We start from the raw sequence: 22,848 nt of genomic DNA, 5'->3' as shown, positions 1-22,848 counted from the left end.
TACTGCAAATCATGGTGTCTGTGTGTGCCATGCAAAAATCAGAATGTGGGAAAAACCACGAAGCCGGCCAATGACTCTACATAGCTCCATCCTTCTCAATCAGTGTGATACATTATCGCGATGTTTAGCTGGTGATATATTGTGATGTTGAACACCAGCTATCGCCCAGCCCTACTAGGCACCTAGGAAACAGCCAAGTCCCTGCTTGCAGGACACAGGAAAGTAATCTTAAGAGGCCCACTCAGCACCCTAGAATCCCATCTATCTTGCCATCTGCCTCCACCACACAAGCTGTGAATGAGAGGAGCCGAGAACCCAACATGCCTCACTACTGCTCTCCAAGTCCAGGCTAAAAAACCCCTTCCTAGCCGAACATACCAACTGTTATTAAACATTAAAACTAGCAATAAAGTAAAATATAAACTTTTATTTAGAATTAAAAGCAAATACTTCAGTATCACAAACACACAATATTAAACTTCCAAGAAATATACTGCTAATTTGGAGTGAGCATTTATTTTTTTTCTTTGCACAATCACAACATGCGGACAAATCCAGGAGAGAGAAAAAAAACAAGATGACAAACAGGTGGAAATTTTCAACATCTTTCCCCCCACACCACCACAGCAGCCTGTCACAAATAATTCGTACAAAGGAACAAGTCATCTTTCTTTCTTTTTTTTCCGGCGCTTGTGCGCTACGCGTCATTTAAAGATGTTGACAAAATTTCTACAGATTCATCTTTGACAAAGAGAAAACAAGAGAGAGAAAAGCTCTAACAAGGCAAACACTGCAATCTAGTCTTCTTCGGAAGAGTCTCGTTCGAAGGTGTACGCCATGAAGCAAGCATCGGGTCTCTTGGGGACAAGGGCATGCCCGGGTCTCACAATCTCAAAGCCCAAGAAGCTGAAAGTACGGAGCAGCGAGGCTGCCAGGGAGGAGAAGAGATGTAGGGTGAGTTCCTCAGACGAAATTAAACACCCCGTTTGCCCCCCATCTCCCACTCATGCCACCGGGGAGGTGACACGGGTTCCTTGCACGCACACCCAGCCTCTCTTACCTCTGTCGTCTCTATTCTTGTGGAAGCAAATGAAGACATGGTCCACTTGAAGTTGTTCTTCAGCAAACTCAAGAAGAACTGCAAAACTGGAGGTGGGGGGGGGGAGAACAGGAAGCAAGTGAAAACTCTTGTTCCCTGCTCAATAAGTATTTTATGCAACTGTGGTTTTGATTTGGGCAGAGGAAAAGCAGCAGAAGCTCCTTAAGGAGCCAGCAGCTGCCATTTATAGCTTAATAATCTCCTGGGGCTGAACGGACTACAGAAATTACCCAGGATGGCCTCTGCCCCGCAATGCTACTGTCAAGAACTGGTTTTAGGAATTAAGAGGCACATGTGGGAACTTAGAAGAACCTGGACTGCATTCCTTTCCTGTTAAACACAGGCCTCTCTTTTTTGAAGCCCCCACACCACCTCTGTGGAAAAGCAGGAAACGTGTATGTACTTAATAGGTACAAAAGTAGAATAGCACAGGTTCCCCAGGACCAATTTAACGAGAAATTCCTCCATTCTCCTGTAAAGGGAAGGGGGGGCACCTAGTATTTGAAGAGCATCAGCCAATCCCTGTTGCACCACCAGCACCACCTGATCCCCAGTGGCCAATTAGAGGCCTCTGGGAAGCCCAGCAGCACAGTCTGAAAGACATCAACCCCCCCCCCCCCCGCAGCACACTGTCTGCAAACACAGAGGGTCCACTTAGCCATAGCAGCCAATTAAGACTACTCATCCGCTGTGAACCTGCCTAATCAGTGTGTAAAGCACACCGCACAACACAACACAACACAACACAACACAACACAACACACCAAGAAGTGTATCAAGGATAGACCCTGAGGGCAGTTCTGTAAAAGCCACAGATTCAAGAACGAGACATGACCATAGCTATCAATTTGCTGGCGGCCTCCCTCACCCCACTCCGACCATGACAACAACCGAGGCACACCTGAACTCCTTCCGCCCTTTACCTGTCCTTGCTCCCTTCAGGCAGAGCGCCATTGGGAATTTCGATGTACAAGTTGTTATTGTTCAACACAGCTTTCCAGCTGATGTGTTTGGCATCCGTAAGCCTGGACTGGACATTCAGGATTCTCGTCCTGTTATTAGATGTTATCTCTTCTGTTACATTCAGCCGATTATCCTAAAGGAAACAGAAAGGTGTTTTTTTTAATCTGCTTATGGCTGTGGGGAAAACGTTAGGCTGAATCTACTGTGAGTCCCGTTCAGAGTAGACCCACTGAAGTTAAAGGGCACATCTCAGCCTAATCTCTAAAACCCTTAAAATATGCAGGGATTAACCCCACGTGCAGAGCACAAGCATACTTACGGAATAAAATAAGTTAGCTGAAAGATTGTGATCCCTCTGACAATTCCCTCGCCCACCTGGGATCTTCAGGGGTGGGTGAGGGGCATCAGGAGCACCACCGAGGCCCCGGACCCAGGTTACTACAGCAACTGAAGGACACTCTGGAACTGAGAAAAAGAGAGGGGGAAAGCGGTCAGGGTTGCACACCTAGGGAGGACATCAGAATTTCTTATGGACTAGTACCATGAGCTCCAAGTTTGAATAAGCCTACCAAAAACTAACACCCCCCCCCCACACAAATTGCGTCAAACTCCAAGAATCATGCAAATGTCACACTTGTGTCTGTTGAAAGCTAACACACAAAACAATCTGGATGCACTCCACTGATATTCAAGCCTGCTGTTTTGCTATCTGCTATTCTCTGGGGAGTTGCTTAAGTTTTCAGAGTTAACGGGAGCTCCAACCCATGAAGCAGGCAGGGGCCGGGGAGAGGACTAAAAGGCTCCCATTCTAGTTGTTTAACTAGCACTCTATTGCCCCATCAGCCCACAAACATGTTCATTCCCTATTAGACTCTTGCCGCACTCACATTCTATAGAACTGGAAGCCCTTTCCTTTCCCCTTTACTGGTTGCAATAAAATACAGAAAAATTCATTAATCCATAATATGTTTTGCTTCTTTCTACTGGGAATTTAATGGGAATTTGATACTGGGAGCAGCAAGCCTGCAAGCTAAATTGGAGAACTGCCATTTAAAAACAGAAACAAAAAAGTGCATGTATCCACACGTTAAGAATGGAACATGCAGCTGCAAAATACCAACCCCTATTTCTGAATTTCTAAGCTGCCATTTAAATGTCCCGCACAGCTGAAGCAAGCTAGCCGTGCAGCATTCACGTACAGTGCTATGTCAACAGCAAGCCAGCTGAATTGAACGGGCTCCGTCTCCTTTTTAACATCAACAGCGGGTGATGATAATCGCTGTCCCACTTAGCCCCTCCCTCTGCACCATCCTTCACCCTGCAGGCTCTCACTGGATGCGTCACCTCAGCAGATGAAGCAGATCAAGGTTCCCCTGGGGGAAATTCTCACAACCACCCTGCCAGCAGCCATTTGCAAAACAGTATAAACAAGGGGTGGGGAGGAAGCCCTGTCATCCACCATTTTGAACAGCCAAAAAAGAAACAACCGCCCCACTAATCCCTTAACGCGATATGCAGTGCTTTGCTCAAAGGATTGCACAACAATCCGATTTATTTTATTCCCCCTTCAGCCACACAAGCTGGGCTCAAGGTTGCTCAATGTGGGGGGGGGGGGGAAATGACTGAGTCATCTGAGGCGCAGAAAAATGCTGCTCCGGGTTACAATGGTTTGTGACTTATTTTAAGGACTTCGGACAGGCAGTATCTACTCATTAAGGGCGCCTTTTCCATGTACATTTGCTATTGTAATTGCCACAGGCCCAACATCCAGTTACTAACTCCATCGTCTTACAATGCTCTGTGCTGTTTCAGTTTGGATAAGTGGGAGAATGGTTCCAGGCAGGAAACCACAGGGAATGTTTTTTTTTTTTTTTTAATTAAATTTGGCAGTTGCTTTATCTTTGCTCAGGGCAATTCAAAATGGCATACAACCAAACGGACAAATAATAAACACCACATCAGTACATTAAAATCAAATCTCCTTCCTTGGAGGTTTTTAAGGAGAGGTTAGATGCCCATCTGTCATGAGTGCTTTAGCTGAGATTCCTGCATTGCAGGGGGTTGGGCTAGATGACCCTTGGGGATCCCTCCCAACTCCGCAATACATTAAAGACACCCCACCCACTTCTAGAAAGCCACAGATAGTTAAAGGCCTGGTTACAGAGGACAGTTTTTACCTGGTGCCTAACGATAAAGGATTGCGCCAGAGCATTCCAGAAACGGGGAGCCACCACAGAAAAAGGTCCATTCTAGTGTTCAAGATCTACCACCCTTAGTGTTTTCCATCATGAACTCAGCTCTCTCCTTAAGTAGCCATTACGCCCAGGGTTCAACACCCCTCTATCCTTGCAGTCCGCCAAGGAATTGGCCCTGTTACGCAGGAAGCCCAAGCTGCTTATCTAAAGACAACTGTTTCTATTCAGTGTAACGAAGACTGCAATCCACAGGTGGGGGACCAATCGCCAGTTCCCCATCGATCACCTAACTAAGGCAGGCCCCTGCGAGCCTGGATCTGAGCAAGCATGGATGTCTCGGGTGCTCCTGAGTAGGAGAATCACTTGAAACATAGGCTGGCTGTGCCTCACCAGTCTGCGGATCCAAATTATGCACTCTGGCTTTGTAAATTCAACAGCCACTGTTGAACCGAGAGGATTCAAAGCAAGAAGGGAGACTATTCCAGACTGGATTCAACCCAGTTCCAGCCTCAGCTCCCTGAAAAAGCATTTGCCTTTAACTCAACCCCCCCTGCATTGTGTTCTGAGGTCATTTCAACAGCGCTGCCAGGGCTGCTCTGAGAAATAGTGGTCTGCTTCAAGCCCCACCCCCTAAGGTTAGTTGACAGGAGGAGGGCATTCATTCCTGCACTGCAGTGGGGTGGACTAAATGACCCAAGGGGTCCCTTCTATGAGGACCCTGCTCTATCCAAACCTAGCTGATCAACACCTAGAGCACATCAAGGGACAAACTCAATCTCTGGGAGAAGAGCTGCCCAAGCTGCTCACCCCACCAACATCCCAAGAAGGGGATGACTCAAGTTTACACTACCAAGTGCTACTGCATACTTAAACCCAGCCTGGCCAATGATTAGGGACAAGGAAGACACCATGTTGGGGGCAGGTTAGTCTAAACAGGGCTCTCTGCAACAGGATTTTAGGCAAGTGGTGCCAGGAAGAACATGAAGGCAACCATTGCCACAGCATTCAGTTACAGTGGTACCTCCGGTTGCGGGTGGGATCCATTCCGGAGCTCCGGTCGGATCCAGAGTTTTTTGCAACCAGAGGTGCCTGTTCTGTGCATGCGACGAAACCCGGAAAAATACTTCCGGGTTTGCCGCATGCGTATCCTGAAGGATACGTAACCAGAGGTGTGCGTAAGTAGAGGTACCACTGTATATGCCTTGTACACTATGCTTCAGAGATCCAAATCCCAGAGCAGGAAAGGAATATGGCCTGTACCTCTTAATTATGTAGGGAACAGGCCACAGTGTAAAGTATTACATGTAAAAAAAAAAAGCCCGGACCTTGCTTAAAGCGGGTCAGAGATCCAATTTCCCACCCCTGGCTTGGTCAAAACAAGATGTCTTTCTCAGAGAAACAGATTTCTTTTCTTTAAAAAAAAACACACACCATTCTTGGATCAGCTGCTACTTTTGCACTGAGATTTGAGAAAAGGGAGCTGAGGCATGAGCTACTACAGAGAAGCTTCTTTGCAATGCTTCTGGCAGGGGCTACAACCATCTCTTCTGAGCTCATGAAGAACGGCAAGGCAAGTGAGGAAGGGCTATTAGAGGGCAAAATAGATGCAAGTGCCACCCAAGATGTCTCCAGCATTCACTTCCACCCCCATTTCTCATTCTCGAAGGAACATCCCTTCCTAGGTAGTGCCAATAAAGTGTGCACCTGCAGATCTTAGCAGACAGACGAGGCGACAGGTTTGGGGGAAGGGGAAGTGGGTCTTCCGCCAGTTCTGGGAAGGTGCAGTTGGCCAAGGCCCCATGTCATCTCTAATGGCACTAAGAAAGGAAGTTCAGGGCAAGCCACACCCAGAGAACAACAGCTAGGAAACTCCCCACTCTCCCAGAGGCAGTTACATCTCAATAATGCTCAGTTTGAGGTGCTTCTTCTAACATGATCAAAAGTGGAGGGAGACATTATTAAGCCCTACTGCTGGCAAGAGTGAATTAAGTGCTTGCCTTGTGAATTTGTCCCCACCTCAAATATTGTTTAAAGCCCCCACCCCTTTTCTAAAAGGCGGTCCCATTTCTGAATTCAATGACATGGGAAATCTAGAGGAGGTTTTTACTAAACCTGGTGCCCTCCACAGGTTTTGAAATTCCATCTCCCATAAGCGCCAGCCAGGACTGCCACTGGTCATTGCAGCCCAAAAGATTTGGAGGGTACTAGGTTGGTGAAATCTGATTTGGATTATGTAGTAAAGACACTGTTTTCTTTTTACACACACTCTCTATGTATCGAATGGGGCTTCCCTCTACTTGGGACCCTAGTGTTACACATATCCACTTGGAAGAATTGTTTAAATGTGGTTATTTTAACAATGCACATCAGTGAGAATATTTGCACTGCTGAAGATTTGCCTTTGCTGTATGAATACATAGGATATTCTGCAAAAAAAAAAAAAGTCAGATGGGTATATGTGTGAAAGCTCAAGTTGCTACAGCACAAGATTCTTTAATCTCAGGGTAGTGGGTTTGAGCCCCATTAGGCAGAAGATTCCTGCATTGCAGGGGGTTGGACTGGATGACTCTAGTGGTCCCTTCCAACTCTACAATTCCTGTGTGTTTCATTAATGTAAAGGTAAAGGAACTCTGACCATTAGGTCCAGTCGTGGCCAACTCTGGGGTTGCGACGCTCATCTCGCTTTATTGGCCGAGGGAGCCAGCGTACAGCTTCCGGGTCATGTGGCCAGCATGACTAAGCTGCTTCTGACAAACCAGAGCAGCACATGGAAATGCCGTTTACCTTCCCGCCAAAGCGGTACCTATTTATCTACTTGCACTTGATGTGTTTTCAAACTGCTAGGTTGGCAGGAGCAGGGATCAAGCAACGGGAGCTCACCCCATCGTGGGGATTCGAACCGCCGACCTTCTGATTGGCAAGTCCTAGGCTCTGTGGCTTAACCCACAGCACCACCCGCGTCCCCTTCATTCATTAATGTAGATCTCCCTAAATAAAGGTAGAACCACTGCCTTCCCCGTGATTGACAAAGGGGTTGTAAATATCTCTCCACAAGGAATTAGGCAGGTGCTCCACTTTTATGTATCCCTGTACAGGAACTGTTTTTCACAAAAGGCTCCCAAGGTTTTGATAGGAAAGAGTGGAAGTTGGTGCCCATTTTCCCTTTATGATGTCACTCATTTCCCTGAAACTTATACTGAGTAAGGTGTCTAAAAATGTCTTGCGTCTCAAGGGAGGGATGAAGCCTTTCCCCTAATGATAAAAAGAGGATTTGTATTTTGTCTGGATCAGGGGAAGGTCTCTCATGTAACCAATGACCTCGTCTGCAACAAATGAGAGCAGAAGCTCATTCTTTCCTAGGGAGCAGATGCTTCTGCCTCACTCTGGGGCAGGCAGTGGAGAGGGAAGACCCCACATCCTTCCCCGCAATGATCAGATATGGGTTTTGCTTCATCTGTCCCTTCATACTATTTAGACAGAGACTTCTCTGGGGGGTGAGTACCAAATGAAGGACGAGAGGCAAGTATTTCTCACTATAGAATATAAAAGTGCACCTTACTTTCCCTCATCCTAGCATATACATACATACATATTTAAAATAGTACCCCCTCCTTTGTGGAGTGTTCAGTGCCTGTTGGCCAATTGTCATTTTACACAAAGGCACGTGTTTGATAAAATTCTATTTTGTCCCGTGTGATCAAATAAAGTCTCATTCCCTGCAAACAGATACTGGTAGGAACTTTCCTCTAAGTGTTGGCTGCCAAGTAGGTGTACGGGCAGCAGAAAGTGGAAGGACAAACTTGAACTTCCCAAAAGAACAAGGATGAGGCTCACATTCTTCCCCTTCCACCTTTAAAATTGGCCCCTTTCTTCCTAAACGTTGGTGCTATAAGTGTGTTGGGTTTTCTGTGAAAGAGCAACAAACAATTTGTTTCGTTTCTTAATTAACAGAAGTGGGTCTCACTCTGCCCTTCCTCCCTATGGATACAGAATTTTGAGTTCTGTAATGAACAAAGGTGACACTCACTCTCCCCTCTCCCCACACTCAGTATATGAGTAGTGGTTGTCAATGAGGTATAGTTGGCAGTGTAAGGCACCGAAGAGACACTTCACCACCATGCACAATTATTTTGTAAAAAGAATCCCTGACTTAAACCTAGCACTTTTTCCCCTCCACCCTAACTCTGAACATAATTTAGCTATGAGGCACCTAGGCAAACCGCAAGGCCCTACTGAATAGAGAACTTTGGGAGGTGTTAGGTAAAAGATCACCCACAGAACCTAACCAGGCAGAAGCTGAAACCTAAACATGTCCCTAAACAAACACAAATGGTGCCTTATAGCTAAATTATGTTCAGGGCATTTTATATATCTTTAGCTAGCTCCTAGCTTTTAAAACTGTTCCTCCCTTACTAAATCCCATCGCTTTTAAAACATCTCTTATTCTCTATTCAAAATAGTTTGGTCATCTCTAATTCCCCTCCCATTAAAAAAAATCTCTACCCCTCTCTGAGTTTTAAACCTCTAGTATCATCCCCCCCATTAAACATATTTTTCTCTGCGGTCCCCCACCATCCCTATGCCTGATAAAGCCCCCCCCCCAAAATATTTTAAAATGGGGTGCTGGGGGGGCGGCGGAGAAAAAAGGGGGAGGGGAAATCGCGGGTTTTCCTTCCTTTTTGAAGTACTTTTACATTTACAGCCCCTTCCTTTTTCAAAAATACTTGAATATCTTCCCCCTTTCTTAAAAAAAAAAGCTCTAGAGCTCCCTCCCTTTCTCAAAGTATAGTTTCATCTCTAGCCCCCCTACATGTCCTACTTTATCACTATCCTCTCCCTATACGCACACACGTATACATACACACAGGTATTTCTTTATATGTATGAGGTGCTAGTGGGGGAAAAGAGGGACATGGAGAGAAGGGGAGGGGCGTGGCCAAAGCAAGCCCCGCCCTTCTCGGGCCCTTCGGGCGAGGGGCGTGGCCTATAGGGCGTGGCCTGCGCGACAAGGCCGCGGCCCGTCAGGCGAAGCGAGGCGCCTGCTTGGGGGGGGGGTTGGGGTTGCTCGTTCCTTTCTCTTTTCCTCCTCACCTCCTCAAAGCGGCGCTGGCGGGCAGGGCGGGCATGTCGGCGGGGACGTGGGTCTTTTTATTTCCTTCCTTCTCGCGGGCGAAGCAGTGACTGTTGAGGATCCGCTGCAGGGAGGATTTCACCATCCGGGCCGCCCCCTGGTCGCCGAACCCCCGGTCGGGTCTTTCCCCCCGCCGCCTCCTCCTCCTCCTCCTCCTTCTCGGCTCCCCCTCGCGGCAGCTGCTCCCCTTCCTCCTTCTCCCTTCGGCTGCACAAAATGGCGGAGCGGAACGTTCCGACAGCCGCCTTTATGTACTGGTGGGCGGAGCCCGGGGGCCTTGTGGCCACGCCCACCTCGCGCGTTTTACGCCTATGGGAGCAAAGGCCGCGTCTACCTTCTAGCATAAGGCGGGTTGCCCCGCCCACTCCTCCGCAAATAAGGGCAAGGCCACGCCCACTTCTCCTCCCCCTCCCTGTTCCACCTCTTTTTTCATCTTTACCGTTTTTCCTCTCTGAGGTAAACAATATTTTCTTTCCCCTCCCCCACTCACCGTGAAGGGCTTTCCTGATTGGCTGAGGGGCCGCGGCGCAGAAAAGGAAGGAGGCGGGTTAAGATGATTGGCAGCTCGCAGAATACTTTCACACAAACGCGCATAAAAGAGGGAAGGCGGAGCCATGCTGAAGCGGACTTCTCTAATTGGCCGAGGGAGATGATCTTGGCGATTCGATTGGCTGAGAAGGTGGCATTCTTGAAGTTAGTTGAAAATGAGAGAGAGATATGGAGGGGGCAGCGCCTCAGTGGGTTGAGGTAAGGTGCGCATGCGCAGGTGTGGAAGCGCGAGGGGGTATTTTATTACTATTCCCTCATAAATAATTGCCTCGTTATTGATATATAAGTTTTATTTATTAGGTAAAACAAATATAAATAAATATTAAATATCCATAAACTCCTTCCTAGAAAACATTCTCCTCAGACGCTCATAAATTGCCTCAGCTGAAATACATAAAATGCATACTTTTGAAATAATCACGCATGAACGCTGAGAGACCCATTCAATCCACAGGATTTCCATAAAACAAATATTTCTCATGGAGAATAATTTTCCACAGATAATTTCTTAAAATGTGGATTTCCCCCACTCTTTTCTCTTTACCTCATAGAATAGCTCCTCAAGGCACGAACAGAAAATCCTTCGTTCTATCCCCCTTTTATCACATTTTCTGTAACAGATTATGTTATATTTGCTGATTAATATCCTACAGCCTTTTAAATGGGAAGGGGGGAGTTATTGTTTCATTGCTTTGGTTTAATTATTCACTTGTGTTTTAACTTGTATTTTATTATGTGAACTGCCCTGGGGATCTCTTGATGAAGGCCGGTTAATGATGATGATGATGATGATGATGATGATGATGATGGTTGTATACAACATAACAGCAAAATCCTAAACATGTTTAGTCAGAAGTAAGCTCCATTCATTTCAATGGGTTTCCTCTTTGGAAGACTTCACTGGATGCAGCCCCAGTTACCTCAACCATGTATAGAATTATTTTATTATTATTATTATTATTATTATTATTATTATTATTATTATTCAATTCCCTGTGGTTACATTGAGAAACCCATATAGAACACACACAACACCCCCAAACCTTTTTCAGACTTAAAAATCCCTTGACCCTTAACTGTACATTTATTTAGTTCTAAAAAAATATATTTATCAACCATCAAACTAAATATTGCGGGGGCAGGAAACACGCAGGTTGGTGTACGATGAAGACATTTAAACATTGCAAAATCATAACATACAAAAAAAGGGAAGGGAAAAAAAGAACGGCCAACACTGAATTAAATAAAGGGTGCCTCCATACTGGTATGGGGTTGTTTTTTTCTTTGTGGCTGTATTCTGCCATCCTTGTGCACATCAGTCATAGGAAATAAATATTTCAGTCTGGAGGCACCTAGGCTTTGGAACTCCCTGCCTCTTGATACCATGGGTGAGCTTTTTCTGGCGCCTGCTTGAATCACTTTTGGTTAGGCAAGGCCATCCAGACGTCAACATATTTTAATCTTTGGCCCCGTCTGCACTGCATATTTAAAAGCATTATCATACCACTTTAAACAGTCATGGCCTCCTCCCTCCGGCAAAGGATCCTGGGAACTGTAGTTTGCTAAGGATTGCTCAACATCAAAAAACCAAAGATCCTGGCCACTGGTCCCATCACCTCCTGGCAAATAGAAGGGGAAGAAATGGAGGCAGTGAGAGATTTTACTTTCTTGGGCTCCATGATCACTGCAGATGGTGACAGCAGCCACAAAATTAAAAGACGCCTGCTTCTTGGGAGAAAAGTGATGACAAACCTAGGCAGCATCTTAAAAAGCAGAGACATCACCTTGCCGACAAAGGTCCGTATAGTTAAAGCTTTGGATTTCCCAGTAGTGATGTATGGAAGTGAGAGCTGGACCATCAAGAAGGCTGATCGCCGAAGAATTGATGCTTTTGAATTATGGTGCTGAAGGAGACTCTTGAGAGTCCCATGAACTGCAAGAAGATCAAACCTCTCCATTCTGAAGGAAATCAGCCCTGAGTGCTCACTGGAAGGGCAGATCCTGAAGCTGAGGCTCCAAGACTTTGGCCACCTCATGAGAAGAAAAGACTCCCTGGAAAAGACCCTGATGTTGGGAAAGATGGAGGGCACAAGGAGAAGGGGACGACGGAGGATGAGATGGTGGGATAGTGTTCTTGAAGCTACCAGCATGAGTTTGACCAAACTGCGGGAGGCAGTGGAAGACAGGAGTGCCTGGCCTGCTCTGGTCCAGAGTCGGACACGACTCAACAACTAAACAACAACAAGGATTGCTGAGAGTTGCCAGGCGACTCTCTATTTGCACAGAGCTACAGTTCCCAGAAGATTTAACTATCAATCCCTCTTCTTAGGAAAACTCTGGGAACTATAGCTCACCGAGGGGAATAAGGAACTCTTAAACACAATTTAACTACTTAATGTTGGGTCAGATCATTGATGCAGCTCATATCGTACATTATATTCCTTTATCATTCTCATTCCTTTTTCTCATATTTCCAGCCATGCCTGCGATTTCATTTGAGTATAATATTTTCTCAGATAGTCCAAAAAGGATCTCCACTCTTCCACAAACATTTTGTCTTTTAAGTCTCTTATTTTTGCCATCAATTTCACCATCTCCATACAGTACAATCGTTTTAATGTCCACTCCTCTTTTGTCGGAACTACTACTTCTTTCCATTTCTGGCTGCAGTGGAAACATAAACAATTTAACCAAATTTTTGGACCTCTTCCCCTATTATTCCCAAAAAGAATTGCTTCAGGCTTTTTTGGGGGGGGGGTGACTATTTCAAACATGTTCTTTAATTCATTGTTTATCATCTCCCAAAAGCCTGCCACTTTTTTACAAGTCTGCCGCATATGAAAAAATGACCCTTCAGCGTTTCCAAAATTTACTTGATACAGTCTTGTACATCTTGGCCAGTTTATTCAGCTGCTTAATGCTGAGTCAGATTATTGGTGCATCTCATTCAGTATTTCCTACACTGGCTGGCAGCAGCTCCTCTTCGCAAGGGAGCTCAAGGGATTGAACTCAGGATTCCATGCCTACAAAAGAGATGCTCTATGGCTGAGTTATATGTGGAGTTGGCAAGTCTGGCAACAAAAATTAGAGACCAGGAGGAATCAGTGTTAAGGGAGGAGGGGAAGCCTTTCATAGAATATTTGCAGAAATATAATAGATAAATTTGCAAGTAGGATTCAAACTGTGAACAGCAGTGAAAAACAAATTAGATATTATGCTAAGTTGAAGAGGGCTGTTAAGTATGATATGCAGCAAGATACAGTGGTACCTCTGGATGCGAATGAGATCCGTTCTGGAGCCCCATTCGCATCCTGAAGCGAACGGAACCCGTGTCTGCGCGGGTCGCAATTCGCCGCTTCCGCACATGCACGTGGCGTCATTTTGAGCATCTGCGCATGCGCGAGCAGCGAAACCCGGAAGTAACGCTCTCTGTTACTTCCGGGTCGCCGCAGAGCATAACCTGAAAATCCTCAACCTGAAGCACATTTAACCCAAGGTATGACTGTAAGGAGAAATAAGGAAACCATGGGATGGAGGGTAAGTTCATATGTATTAGAAAGAATGGTATCAAATATGTACTAAGGGTTTGAAAAATTTAAAATAAAATATATATTAAATAATCGTACAACGAACCAGCCTATTGCACAGCTACTTGATGGAGAAATGGAATAATTAAAAACCAGCATCAGTGCTTTCCGTACATGAACTGCCTAATGTGCGCATTTGGAAGAGAAGTGTTTAGGCATGCGGAATGCGAGCCCCGATGCATTCCTGACAAAGCGCATACAACGCAGGCATCTGCTTGCTTGGACAACGCATTTCCCGGAGACACTGTGGGTTGCAATAACAGGACAGTGTGGCGCACTCAGTCCTTCATAATGTGGATCAGCTCCACTATAACAGAGAGATTAGGTGGGATCAGCTAACTCTACAGGGCGTCCCTTCCTGGAAGAAGAAAAGAGAACAGGGCAAGGGAGAGATCTGCCCTCGAAACACGGAAGCACCATTCTGCCGGCCTGAGTACAGCTAATCCCTGTGATGCAAAACGAGCGGATGTTGAGATGTTATGAATGATCGTGACCGGTAAGGAAGTTAGCATCAAAAGGCGCACAGTGCATAGCTAAACTCTGGAACTCCCTCCTCCAGGAGGCAGTGGCTGCCACCAACTTTGATGACTTTAAAGGAGATTTGGATGAATTCAGGGAGGAGAGGACTTTTTTGGGGGACTACAATTCCCATCATCCCTGACCACTGGGCATGCTACCTAGGGATGGGATTTGTAGTCCAAAATCTACAGGTTTGGGTGCGGACCATCCTTTGTCAACCTGGTGCCATCCAGATGTTTGGGCTCCAACTCCCATCTGGTGCTGCCGGCACGGTCAGGCTCAATCTATATACACAGGGGAAAGCTATGCATCTTTGCAAAGGGTGGGGAGAAATCTCGCTCCAGGCTGGTGTGGCTTTTCTGTGGGTGGGCTCATTGTGCAGCATAAACACAGTCCGCTGGATCCAGCCAACAGCCCATCAAGAAACAGAATTTTAGTGTTGGAAGGGACTCTGAGGGTCATCTATTCCAACCCCCTGCAAGTTGTCCCATATGGGAATCAAACCTGCAACCTTGGTTCCAACCAGATGCCCCCAATGGGAAGCCCATGAGCTGAAATGCAATTAGTTAAAATGCAAATTTAGAAGTGGTTAAAATGTATTTGGATCCTGTATTTTTAGAGTACAATGCTTATCTATAGATGTAAAAGAATATAGAGTTAAGTGTTATGCTATATAGTTACATTTGGAACTTTATAATGTTTATAGCTTAATAGTATTATAAAGTACCGTATTTTTCCGTGTATAAGACTAGGTTTTTTCCTAAAAAATAATGTCAAAAATTAGGGGGCGTCTTATACACGGATAGTGCCAAGGGTGGACTGGCGATTGGTTGTTGCCACAAAAATAGGGGGCGTCTTATACATTGGGGTGACTTATAGACAGAAAAATACAATATATAAGTTATCGTGTGCATAATGCATGTATATTTGCATATTGAAACAGGAACCCCAAAATACTTGTTTACCATTGCTGCCCATTGCTGCATCGAGGCTGGTATATGCAGCCTCGCCCACACAATGATTTTCAGGGGTGGGACTTGTGACGGAAAAGTTTGTTTACTGAGCAGGTTGAGACACTGAGTGTGTGTGGTTTTTTCCTTGCCAGTAAACAGTTAACTCACAATAATTACCAAAATGATTATGCATTCTTTATCAATCTTCTGAGAAAAATACAAAAACTTATGCAAAGCCAGAGACTTCCAAACTACCCAACCTAAGATGAACTTATAATGCCTGATTTCAATGGATTTTTCAAGTGCTTGGCTCAGTCTTTTGTTTTCTTTATCTTTTTAGGTAAGTTCATGAAGATACCAACAAAAGGTAAGTTCGATGTTGTTCACAATACCGAGAGATGCTAGTGAAGTTGTAGATGGATGCTAATGAAGTTGAAGACAGGGTGCCAGCGTTTTGCACCTGTTGCGCCCTGGCAGTCCAATGGTTGCCATTAATTTGATTTGATCTGATTTTATAATGAATTGATTTTAGAATGCTGTAGTGTCAGGACTGGTCGTTGTCCTCTTCAGATCACCACACAAACGCTTCTTGTTCTTTTATAAAACTTTTTATTGCGTATTAACAAAACATTCTTATAAACCAGTGTTTCCCAACCGGTGTTCCGCGGCACACTAGTGTGCCGCCGGACGTTGCCTAGTGTGCCGTGGGAGGGAGGCGGGCGAGTCGGGCTAATCCTCCGACGAGCTCCACCTCCAGACCCATTGCTCAAATCCTTTAACCCAGGAGGGCGGGGGGGGGGGGAGAAAGAGAAAAAAGAAAGGGTGGAAAAAAAGAAGGGAAAGAGAAAATATTTTTTTTAAAAAAGGAAAGAGAGGGAAAAAAGCGAGGGATGGAGGAAGGGGAATAAACAGAAGGGGAGGACAATGAAGAGGGGCGGGGCTTGGCAGGCAGCAGATAACTGGGGAGGGGGACGTGGCTGGCAGCGGCTCAAGGCAGGAAGGGAGGAACTGCCTCGCGGAGAGTCTTGGGCTGCAGAGATTTCCCATTCAGGAGCGCGGGAGGCCACGCCGTGGATGGGAATCTCCTCCTCCTCTTCCTCCTCCTCCTCCAGGAGAGAGGGTGGTCCGCCCCACCGAGTCGGGCCTGCTCAAGCGTGGGAGCCTATAGTTAGAGCTCAGCTCCTTTTCTTGCCTTCCCCGCCCCCCCATGGAGCACATTTTCCTCGCCCCCCCCCAACCCCCGCATGTAGAATAGAAGCCCTCCAGCCTCCACGGTGCACAAACTCTCCCCTCTGCAATGAAGCGCTTTGTTGCATATCTTTGGTGAGGTTTTTAGGCAGTCTTGGTGCACCTTAAATCAGCGCTAATTGCGCCTGGACGCAGTATTTACTTCCGAGTAGGCCCCCTTCTCCCCCCCCCCCCGGTAGCACCTGACGTTGCTATTCGTATCATCAGGTTTGTTTGTTGATAATTTAATTGTTTTAAAAGCATCATGCTAAAGAGCTCTCTCCCACCCCCAGACCCTTGGGCAAAACAGAAACACACACATACACAAACACAGAGATTGAGCCCTGCAGGTTTTATGAAATGAATGGATTCTGAATGCCTGTTTCAGTGGCTTGTCCGCCTTAGGCTGCTGGGCCAGACACCTGTTACACGGTGCAGTCCGTAAGCTGTGAGCGCTGCTACCTGCCGCCGAGACCATGTAACGACAGTCTTGAAAGACCTACATTGGCTCCCAGTACCTTTCTGAGCACAATTCAAAGTGTTGGTGCTGACCTTTAAAGCCCTAAGCGGTTTCGGTCCAGTATACCTGAAGTAGCGTCTCCGCCACCATCGTTCAGCCCAGACACTGAGATCCAGTGCCAAGGGCCTTCTGGCAATTCCCTCACTGTGAAAAGTGAGGTTACAGGGAACCAGGCAGAGGGCCTTCTCGGTAGTGGCGCCCGCCCTGTGGAATGCCCTCCCATCAGACATCAAAGAGATAACCATTACCTTCTATGCTGTTACTATTTTTTTATTTTTATTTTTACATAAGTAAAAAGTGACCTTTCCCCATCTGGCATGGTGGTGTGCCTCGAGATTTTTTTCATGAAACAAGTGTGCCTTTGCCCAAAAAAGGTTGGGAAACACTGTTATAAACAGTTCCTAACTATTATTCCTCAGAGTCACTTCTTTCAGATACCTTCTGAGCTCTGCTTCTCCATGACCAGCCACTCTCAAAATGGCGAAGGCGCCTTTCCCTTCGCTTTCCCGCTCTTTTCTCTAACCTCCTGGCTAGAGCTGGCCTGTATCTCCCCTCCTCCGAATCTGAGCTAGAACTGAACCCTTGCCTTTCCTGGGAACAGCCGGTCCCTCCCTGTTGTTCCTCTTGCTCCCTTCTATTAGATTCACTGCTCTCCTCCCCCCCTTGGGGAATGCTTTCTCCCTCTGATAAACTGAAAACCTCTAATTCTTCCCTGACATGTAGAATGCTGTATTATTTTACTGTTGTTAGCCGCTCTGAGCCCATCTTCAGCTGGGGAGGGCGGGATATAAATAAAATTTATTATTATTATTATTATTATTATTATTAAATTAATCAATAGGCCGCTGTTTGCCCCCCGATGGGGCCCTTTTACTAGGGCTTGCAGGTACCACACTCCCAAGGCAGTTTTCTGGGATATTTCAGTTGTCTGATCTCAAAGCCTTGCTACGTATATTGATATTCAATTTCATAGAGAATACTATTTCTTGGCTTAAGTTTAAGAGACTGAGTTAAGCACTTGGAAAATACATTGAAATCAGACATAATAAGTTCATCTTAGGTTGGGTAGTTTGCAAGTCTCTGTGGCTTTGCATAAGGTTTTGTATTTTTCTCGGGAGATTGATAAAGAATGCATAATTGTTTTGGTAATTGTTGTGTGTATATTAGTCGCCAACGTGTTGCACGAGTCGTACTACAGCAAACAGTTAACTACCAACAGCTCCTGATTGGCCACAGTTCCAAGGGCGGCAGTTGGAGTGGAGGGAGAGACAGTTTGAATGGAGGTAAGTTGAAGTGGGGGGGAGAGATTAATGGGGTCTGGGAGTTGGATTCTGTCAGGAGAGTACGTTCTGACGGGGGTGGTTAGAGCTGAGGAGAGCCAAGAACCCACATGGAGCAGGGGCGTAGGAAGGGGGGTGCAAGGGGGTGCAGTCCACCCCGGGTGGCATGCCTGATGGGGTGCCAAGATGGCACACTGCCGGGGGTGGCACTTACAACAGGAGCTGGCCTGCAGCACACCCGAGCCACACGTCTCTCCTGGGAATGACGCGGTTGCTCGGGGCCCCACGCTGCCTGAAATGGCAGCGTGGGGCTTGAATCTGCCAGGGGGACTCCGTGGGCACCTCGCCACGGCGCCCCCCTGGGTGGATTGCCCCACTCCCACCGCTCCGGGTGCCAGAGCAGCTAGCTACGCCCCGACAGGGAGAGAAAGTGCCTTTGCACCATTGCAACATCAACAGAAGTCTCATGTCCACATCAAGGGAAGTCGTAGTCCAACTTTGTCCTACCTTGATCAGACCACACCTGGAACACGATGTCCAGTTCTGGGCACCAGAAGGATGTTGACAAGCTGGAAGGTGTGTGGAGGAGGGAGACCTAGATGATCAAGGGCAGGGGTAGGCAAACTAAGGCCCGGGGGCCGGATTCGGCCCAATCACCTTTTAAATCCCGCCTGCGGGTGGTCTGGGAATCAGCGTGTTTTTACATGAGTAGAATGTGTCCTTTTATTTAAAATGCATCTCTGGGTTATTTGTGGGGCGTAGGAATTTGTTCATATTCCCCCCCCCCAATATAGTCCGACCCACAACATGGTCTGAGGGACAGTGGACCGGCCCACGGCTGAAAAAGTTTGCTGACCCCAGATCAAGGGTCTGGAAACCAAGCCTGATGAGGAGCGCTTGAAAGAACCTGGAATGTTTAGCTTGGGAAAGAGGAGATAGGAGAGCCTTCTTCAAATATCTCAAGGGCTGTCACATGGAAGGGAGAAAGCTTGTCTTCTCTGGAGTGTAGGACTTGAACCAGTGGCTTCAGGTTACAAGGAAGGGACATTCCGAATCAACATCAGGAAAATCTTTCTGATAGTAAGAATAGAATATAATTTATTATTTATACCCCGCGCATCTGGCTGGGTTTCCCCAGCCACTCTGGCCGGCTTCCAACAAAGTATTAAAATACAGTAGTCTGTTAAACATTAAAAGCTTCCCTAAAGAGCTGTTTGACAGGGGAACAGGCTCCCTTGGCAGGTGGTGGGCTAGATGACTCTTGGAGTCCCTTCCAACTCTTTAAGTCTATGATTCTATGAGATTCCCAGTCCTATCAGGAGATGTTGGGAACTGAACCTGGGGCCTCAGCAAGTAAGTTGATGTTGATATTATTACTATTCTGTGAGTGTGAGATCTAGAAACTTGATACGCTGCCTTATGCAGAGTCAGACCTTGCATTAGTCCATGTTGCTCAGTATCATCTACACCAGGGGCTGGCAAGGTTTTCCTCGCATGGGACAGTTCACTCCCGCAGAGATCGCTCCGTGGGCCGGATCGAGTCTGCGTCTGTCAGACACGATTTGATTTCTTGTGCCGTGGAAGCGAGTCCCCACTCCGCGCTGCACCGGTTTAGCGCAGTGCACAGGGACTCGCCAAACAGGCGGCTCGGTTCAGGGGCAGCTTGTGGGCTGTTTAAACAACCCCGGGGACCACAGGTTGCCAACCCCTGATCTACACTGACCAGCAGCAGCTCTCCTGGTCCTACCTGAAGATGCTTGGGACTGAACCTGGGATCTTCTGCTCTGCTCTGTCCTGCTGGGCTATGACTCTCCTGCTATTTCACTATATACTCTTCCCATATATATTGGAGAGGACAACCAGGAGGAGAAAACATCTGTGTTATAAAAAAAACAAAACTGCTCCTTTTCCCTTATGGGGTATCCAAGAGCTCATATAGAGTCCTTAAGTGGGTTCCCTATCGGTAGGAGAAAATAACAGAGGCCAACCAGAGAATATTGAGAAGCAAAGCGGCTAGTAAGCCTGATCTTTATTAAACTGTTGCAACAGGGTCCTCGCTCACCACACGCAAGAGGGAGGAAGAACCCAGAACAATGGTGTGCCAAGCCATTTTTTCACACACACACATTTTTTCAGTGCTGTGCTTTTTTCCTGGGGGGATGCAGGGGTACGCATACCCCTAAACATTTTGTGAATCTTCATATTTTTGTCCATTTACTGTATTTATTTTTCCTGATTTGAACTATAAAATGGTTATTTTCTTGAGTCAAAATGAGATTACCCCTAAACATTTTTTAAAAGAAAAAAGCACTGCATTTTTAAGCAGGAAAAGACAGGGCATCAAGGGAGAGAATATTTCTTTTTAAAAATTAACTTTGCATACATTGATGGTTGAAAGAGGTATCTCTTTTTTTACCCCCAAACTGACTTATAAATATTTTAAATAAATAAAATTGGAGTGGGTGGGAGGAATGCCAATGAGAAAGGAAGCCAAAACGCTCTTTCCACCCCTAAAGAAACAAACCTCCTCCCATTTTTTGTCCTTTGGAGGAGCCTCAAAGATGCTCTCTACTACCCAGCCTCAAACTCTGACCAGGAAATCGAAGTCACCTTTCACACACCCCAAAACCCAGAACTGAAATTTCCCCAAGTCTTTGAAAGGTTAAGTGTTTTCAAAGCCACTCCCCCCTTTTCAAGCCAGGTGGGAGGCAGCAGAACTAAACCTCCCCCCTCCCCTTCAAGCAGAGTTAATGCATAAGTTTTTTTAAAAAAATATTTATTTATTTATTTATTTATTTATTTATTTAAAGAAACTTACAATCACAATCATTTAAAATATTTCAACATACAAGCACAATCGTCGTCAGCCAGTTTACATTTATATCACATTCTTAATGATTTTCCAAATACCACCCTCTGCTCTCCCCCCCCCCCACTTCCCCTCACCCCTGTGTGATCTGATTGGCATTTGTATTATTATTTCTTGTTGTGTTAGCAGTCATTTATACTTAATAATCATATCCTTTATAATATCATCTTGTGCCCTTGCGAGTCTTTCCTTTTAAGTATATATTAAAATTAATTTCCATATCCAATTTTTTTTTCATATATATCTCTACACACTCCCACTCTCTATTAATTTTTTGCTTGGAGCACCCCCCTGATCAATGCTGTTAATTTTTCCATCTCCATAAATTCACAGATCTTAATTCTCCATTCTAATAATTCTGGCATTTTCCCTGATTTCCAGTTTTTTGCCACTAGTAATCTAGCCGCTGCAGTCATATAGAGCAGGCACGTCCAACAGTTGATCGTGATCTATCGGTAGATCACTGGACATCTGTGGTAGATCACTGGTAGATCACTAGAAGCTCAACAACTTTGGCACCCCTAAAAACAGCTCAACATTTTTGCCCTTCACCCCCAAAAAGGGGGTAAATCACTGCCAGTTTTTAACTCTGTGAATAGATCACAGTCTCTTGGGAGTTGGCCGCCCCTGATATAGAGGAATATATTCCTTTTGTCTTTGGGGATATTGTTGGTTATTAAGCCTAACAGATATGCTTCTGGCTTTTTGAGAATTGTACTCTTAAATATTCTTTTCAGCTCTTCATGTATCATATTCCAAAATTGTTTAATCACCTTACACCCCCACCACATATGGTACATTGTCCCCATTACATCTCCAGCAAAAGGTTTGAATTTTTTTTTATAGATCTTTGCCAATTTTACTGGGGTGAGGTACCAGCGATAACACATTTTCATTCTATTTTCTTTTATCAAATAACAAGCCGTAAAATTTATGTCAACACTCCATAATTTTTCCCACCTCTCTAAATGTTTTGTCCTGCCCAGATCTTGTGACCACTTTATCGTTGTTTCTTTTATTACTTCAGCTTTTAGTTCCCATTCAAGGAGTAGGTTGTACATTTTCTATATAATTTTTTTATTTGATTGCAATAGTTCACTTTGCAGTTTAGAAGTTTTTGGTTCAAAACCTGTTTTTTTTTATCTTGGTTAATTAAGATTTTGGGGGGGGTGAATTTCCTCCAGCTGCTTATGTCGCCTTGCCTCCCCCCAGGCTGGTCCTGCCAAGCCATGCCCCTTATGCCCTGTCTCGGCCAATCAGCGCGAGGTAAGGGGAGGGGAGGGGCAAGCACTGGCATTCGTGAGGCCACCTGTGCCAATCCAGGTGAGCCATTGTGAAAGGAGGCGGGGAGAAGACAATAGGTTGTGAAGGGGGGCGGTGGAATGTGGGTAGAGGCAGGGCGGGGTTTAGTGGCGAGTGGTCCAGCCCCCTGGGCGGGGCAAGGCAGAGCTGGGAGGAGCCTCTGGCTTGACTGTTTTCGCTGTGCCCAGCCAAATACCCAAAGGGGAAACTCCCAAGCAGGACCCAAGCTCCCAATAGATTTAGGAATGAGGACTGGAATTTCAATAGAAACACAACCCATCACTCCACATTAAGGAGGACTGAGAACTAATACAAGGTTGTTACTTATAAGGACCAGCGCTCTCTGCCCAGCCCAGAGGAGGAGGCGGGAGCCGTCAATGTTTGTTCTGACAGCGTTGAGGCGGCTGGAGGTGCAAAGCAGGTAGGGTGCGGTTTGAGTTCGGATTCTGAGGTTCCCAGCACTTCTCGTAGGGCAATTGTAGTGGCTTGGAAGGGCAGGAGATAAACACAAATACAGTCAAGTGGTGATACAATTGAATGAGTGGTTTATCCAGTCATATATATATATATATATATATATATATATATATATATATATATATTTGCTTTCGTAGATTTTCACGGGTACAGGAATGCAGGTTTTGGTGTCTTCGG

The 22,848-nt window shown here is 45.9% G+C and overlaps 1 protein-coding gene across 1 annotated transcript; it reads right to left on the bottom strand.

The window, feature by feature from the left end:
* Positions 1 to 407: 407 nt before the first annotated feature.
* OAZ1 (ornithine decarboxylase antizyme 1) lies at positions 408 to 9,601 on the bottom strand. The gene is given in 6 exon segments (XM_083484210.1): positions 408 to 928; positions 1,061 to 1,146; positions 2,023 to 2,195; positions 2,382 to 2,468; positions 2,470 to 2,527; positions 9,349 to 9,601. Coding segments are annotated over 6 exon segments (660 nt in total). The 5' UTR covers positions 9,474 to 9,601; the 3' UTR covers positions 408 to 797.
* Between the last annotated feature and the right edge of the window lie 13,247 nt (positions 9,602 to 22,848).

Source organism: Podarcis liolepis, assembly GCF_965112155.1.
Source record: "Podarcis liolepis genome assembly, chromosome: 18".
NCBI lineage: Eukaryota > Metazoa > Chordata > Lepidosauria > Squamata > Lacertidae > Podarcis > Podarcis liolepis.
This window is presented reverse-complemented; position numbering and strand designations above follow the sequence as displayed.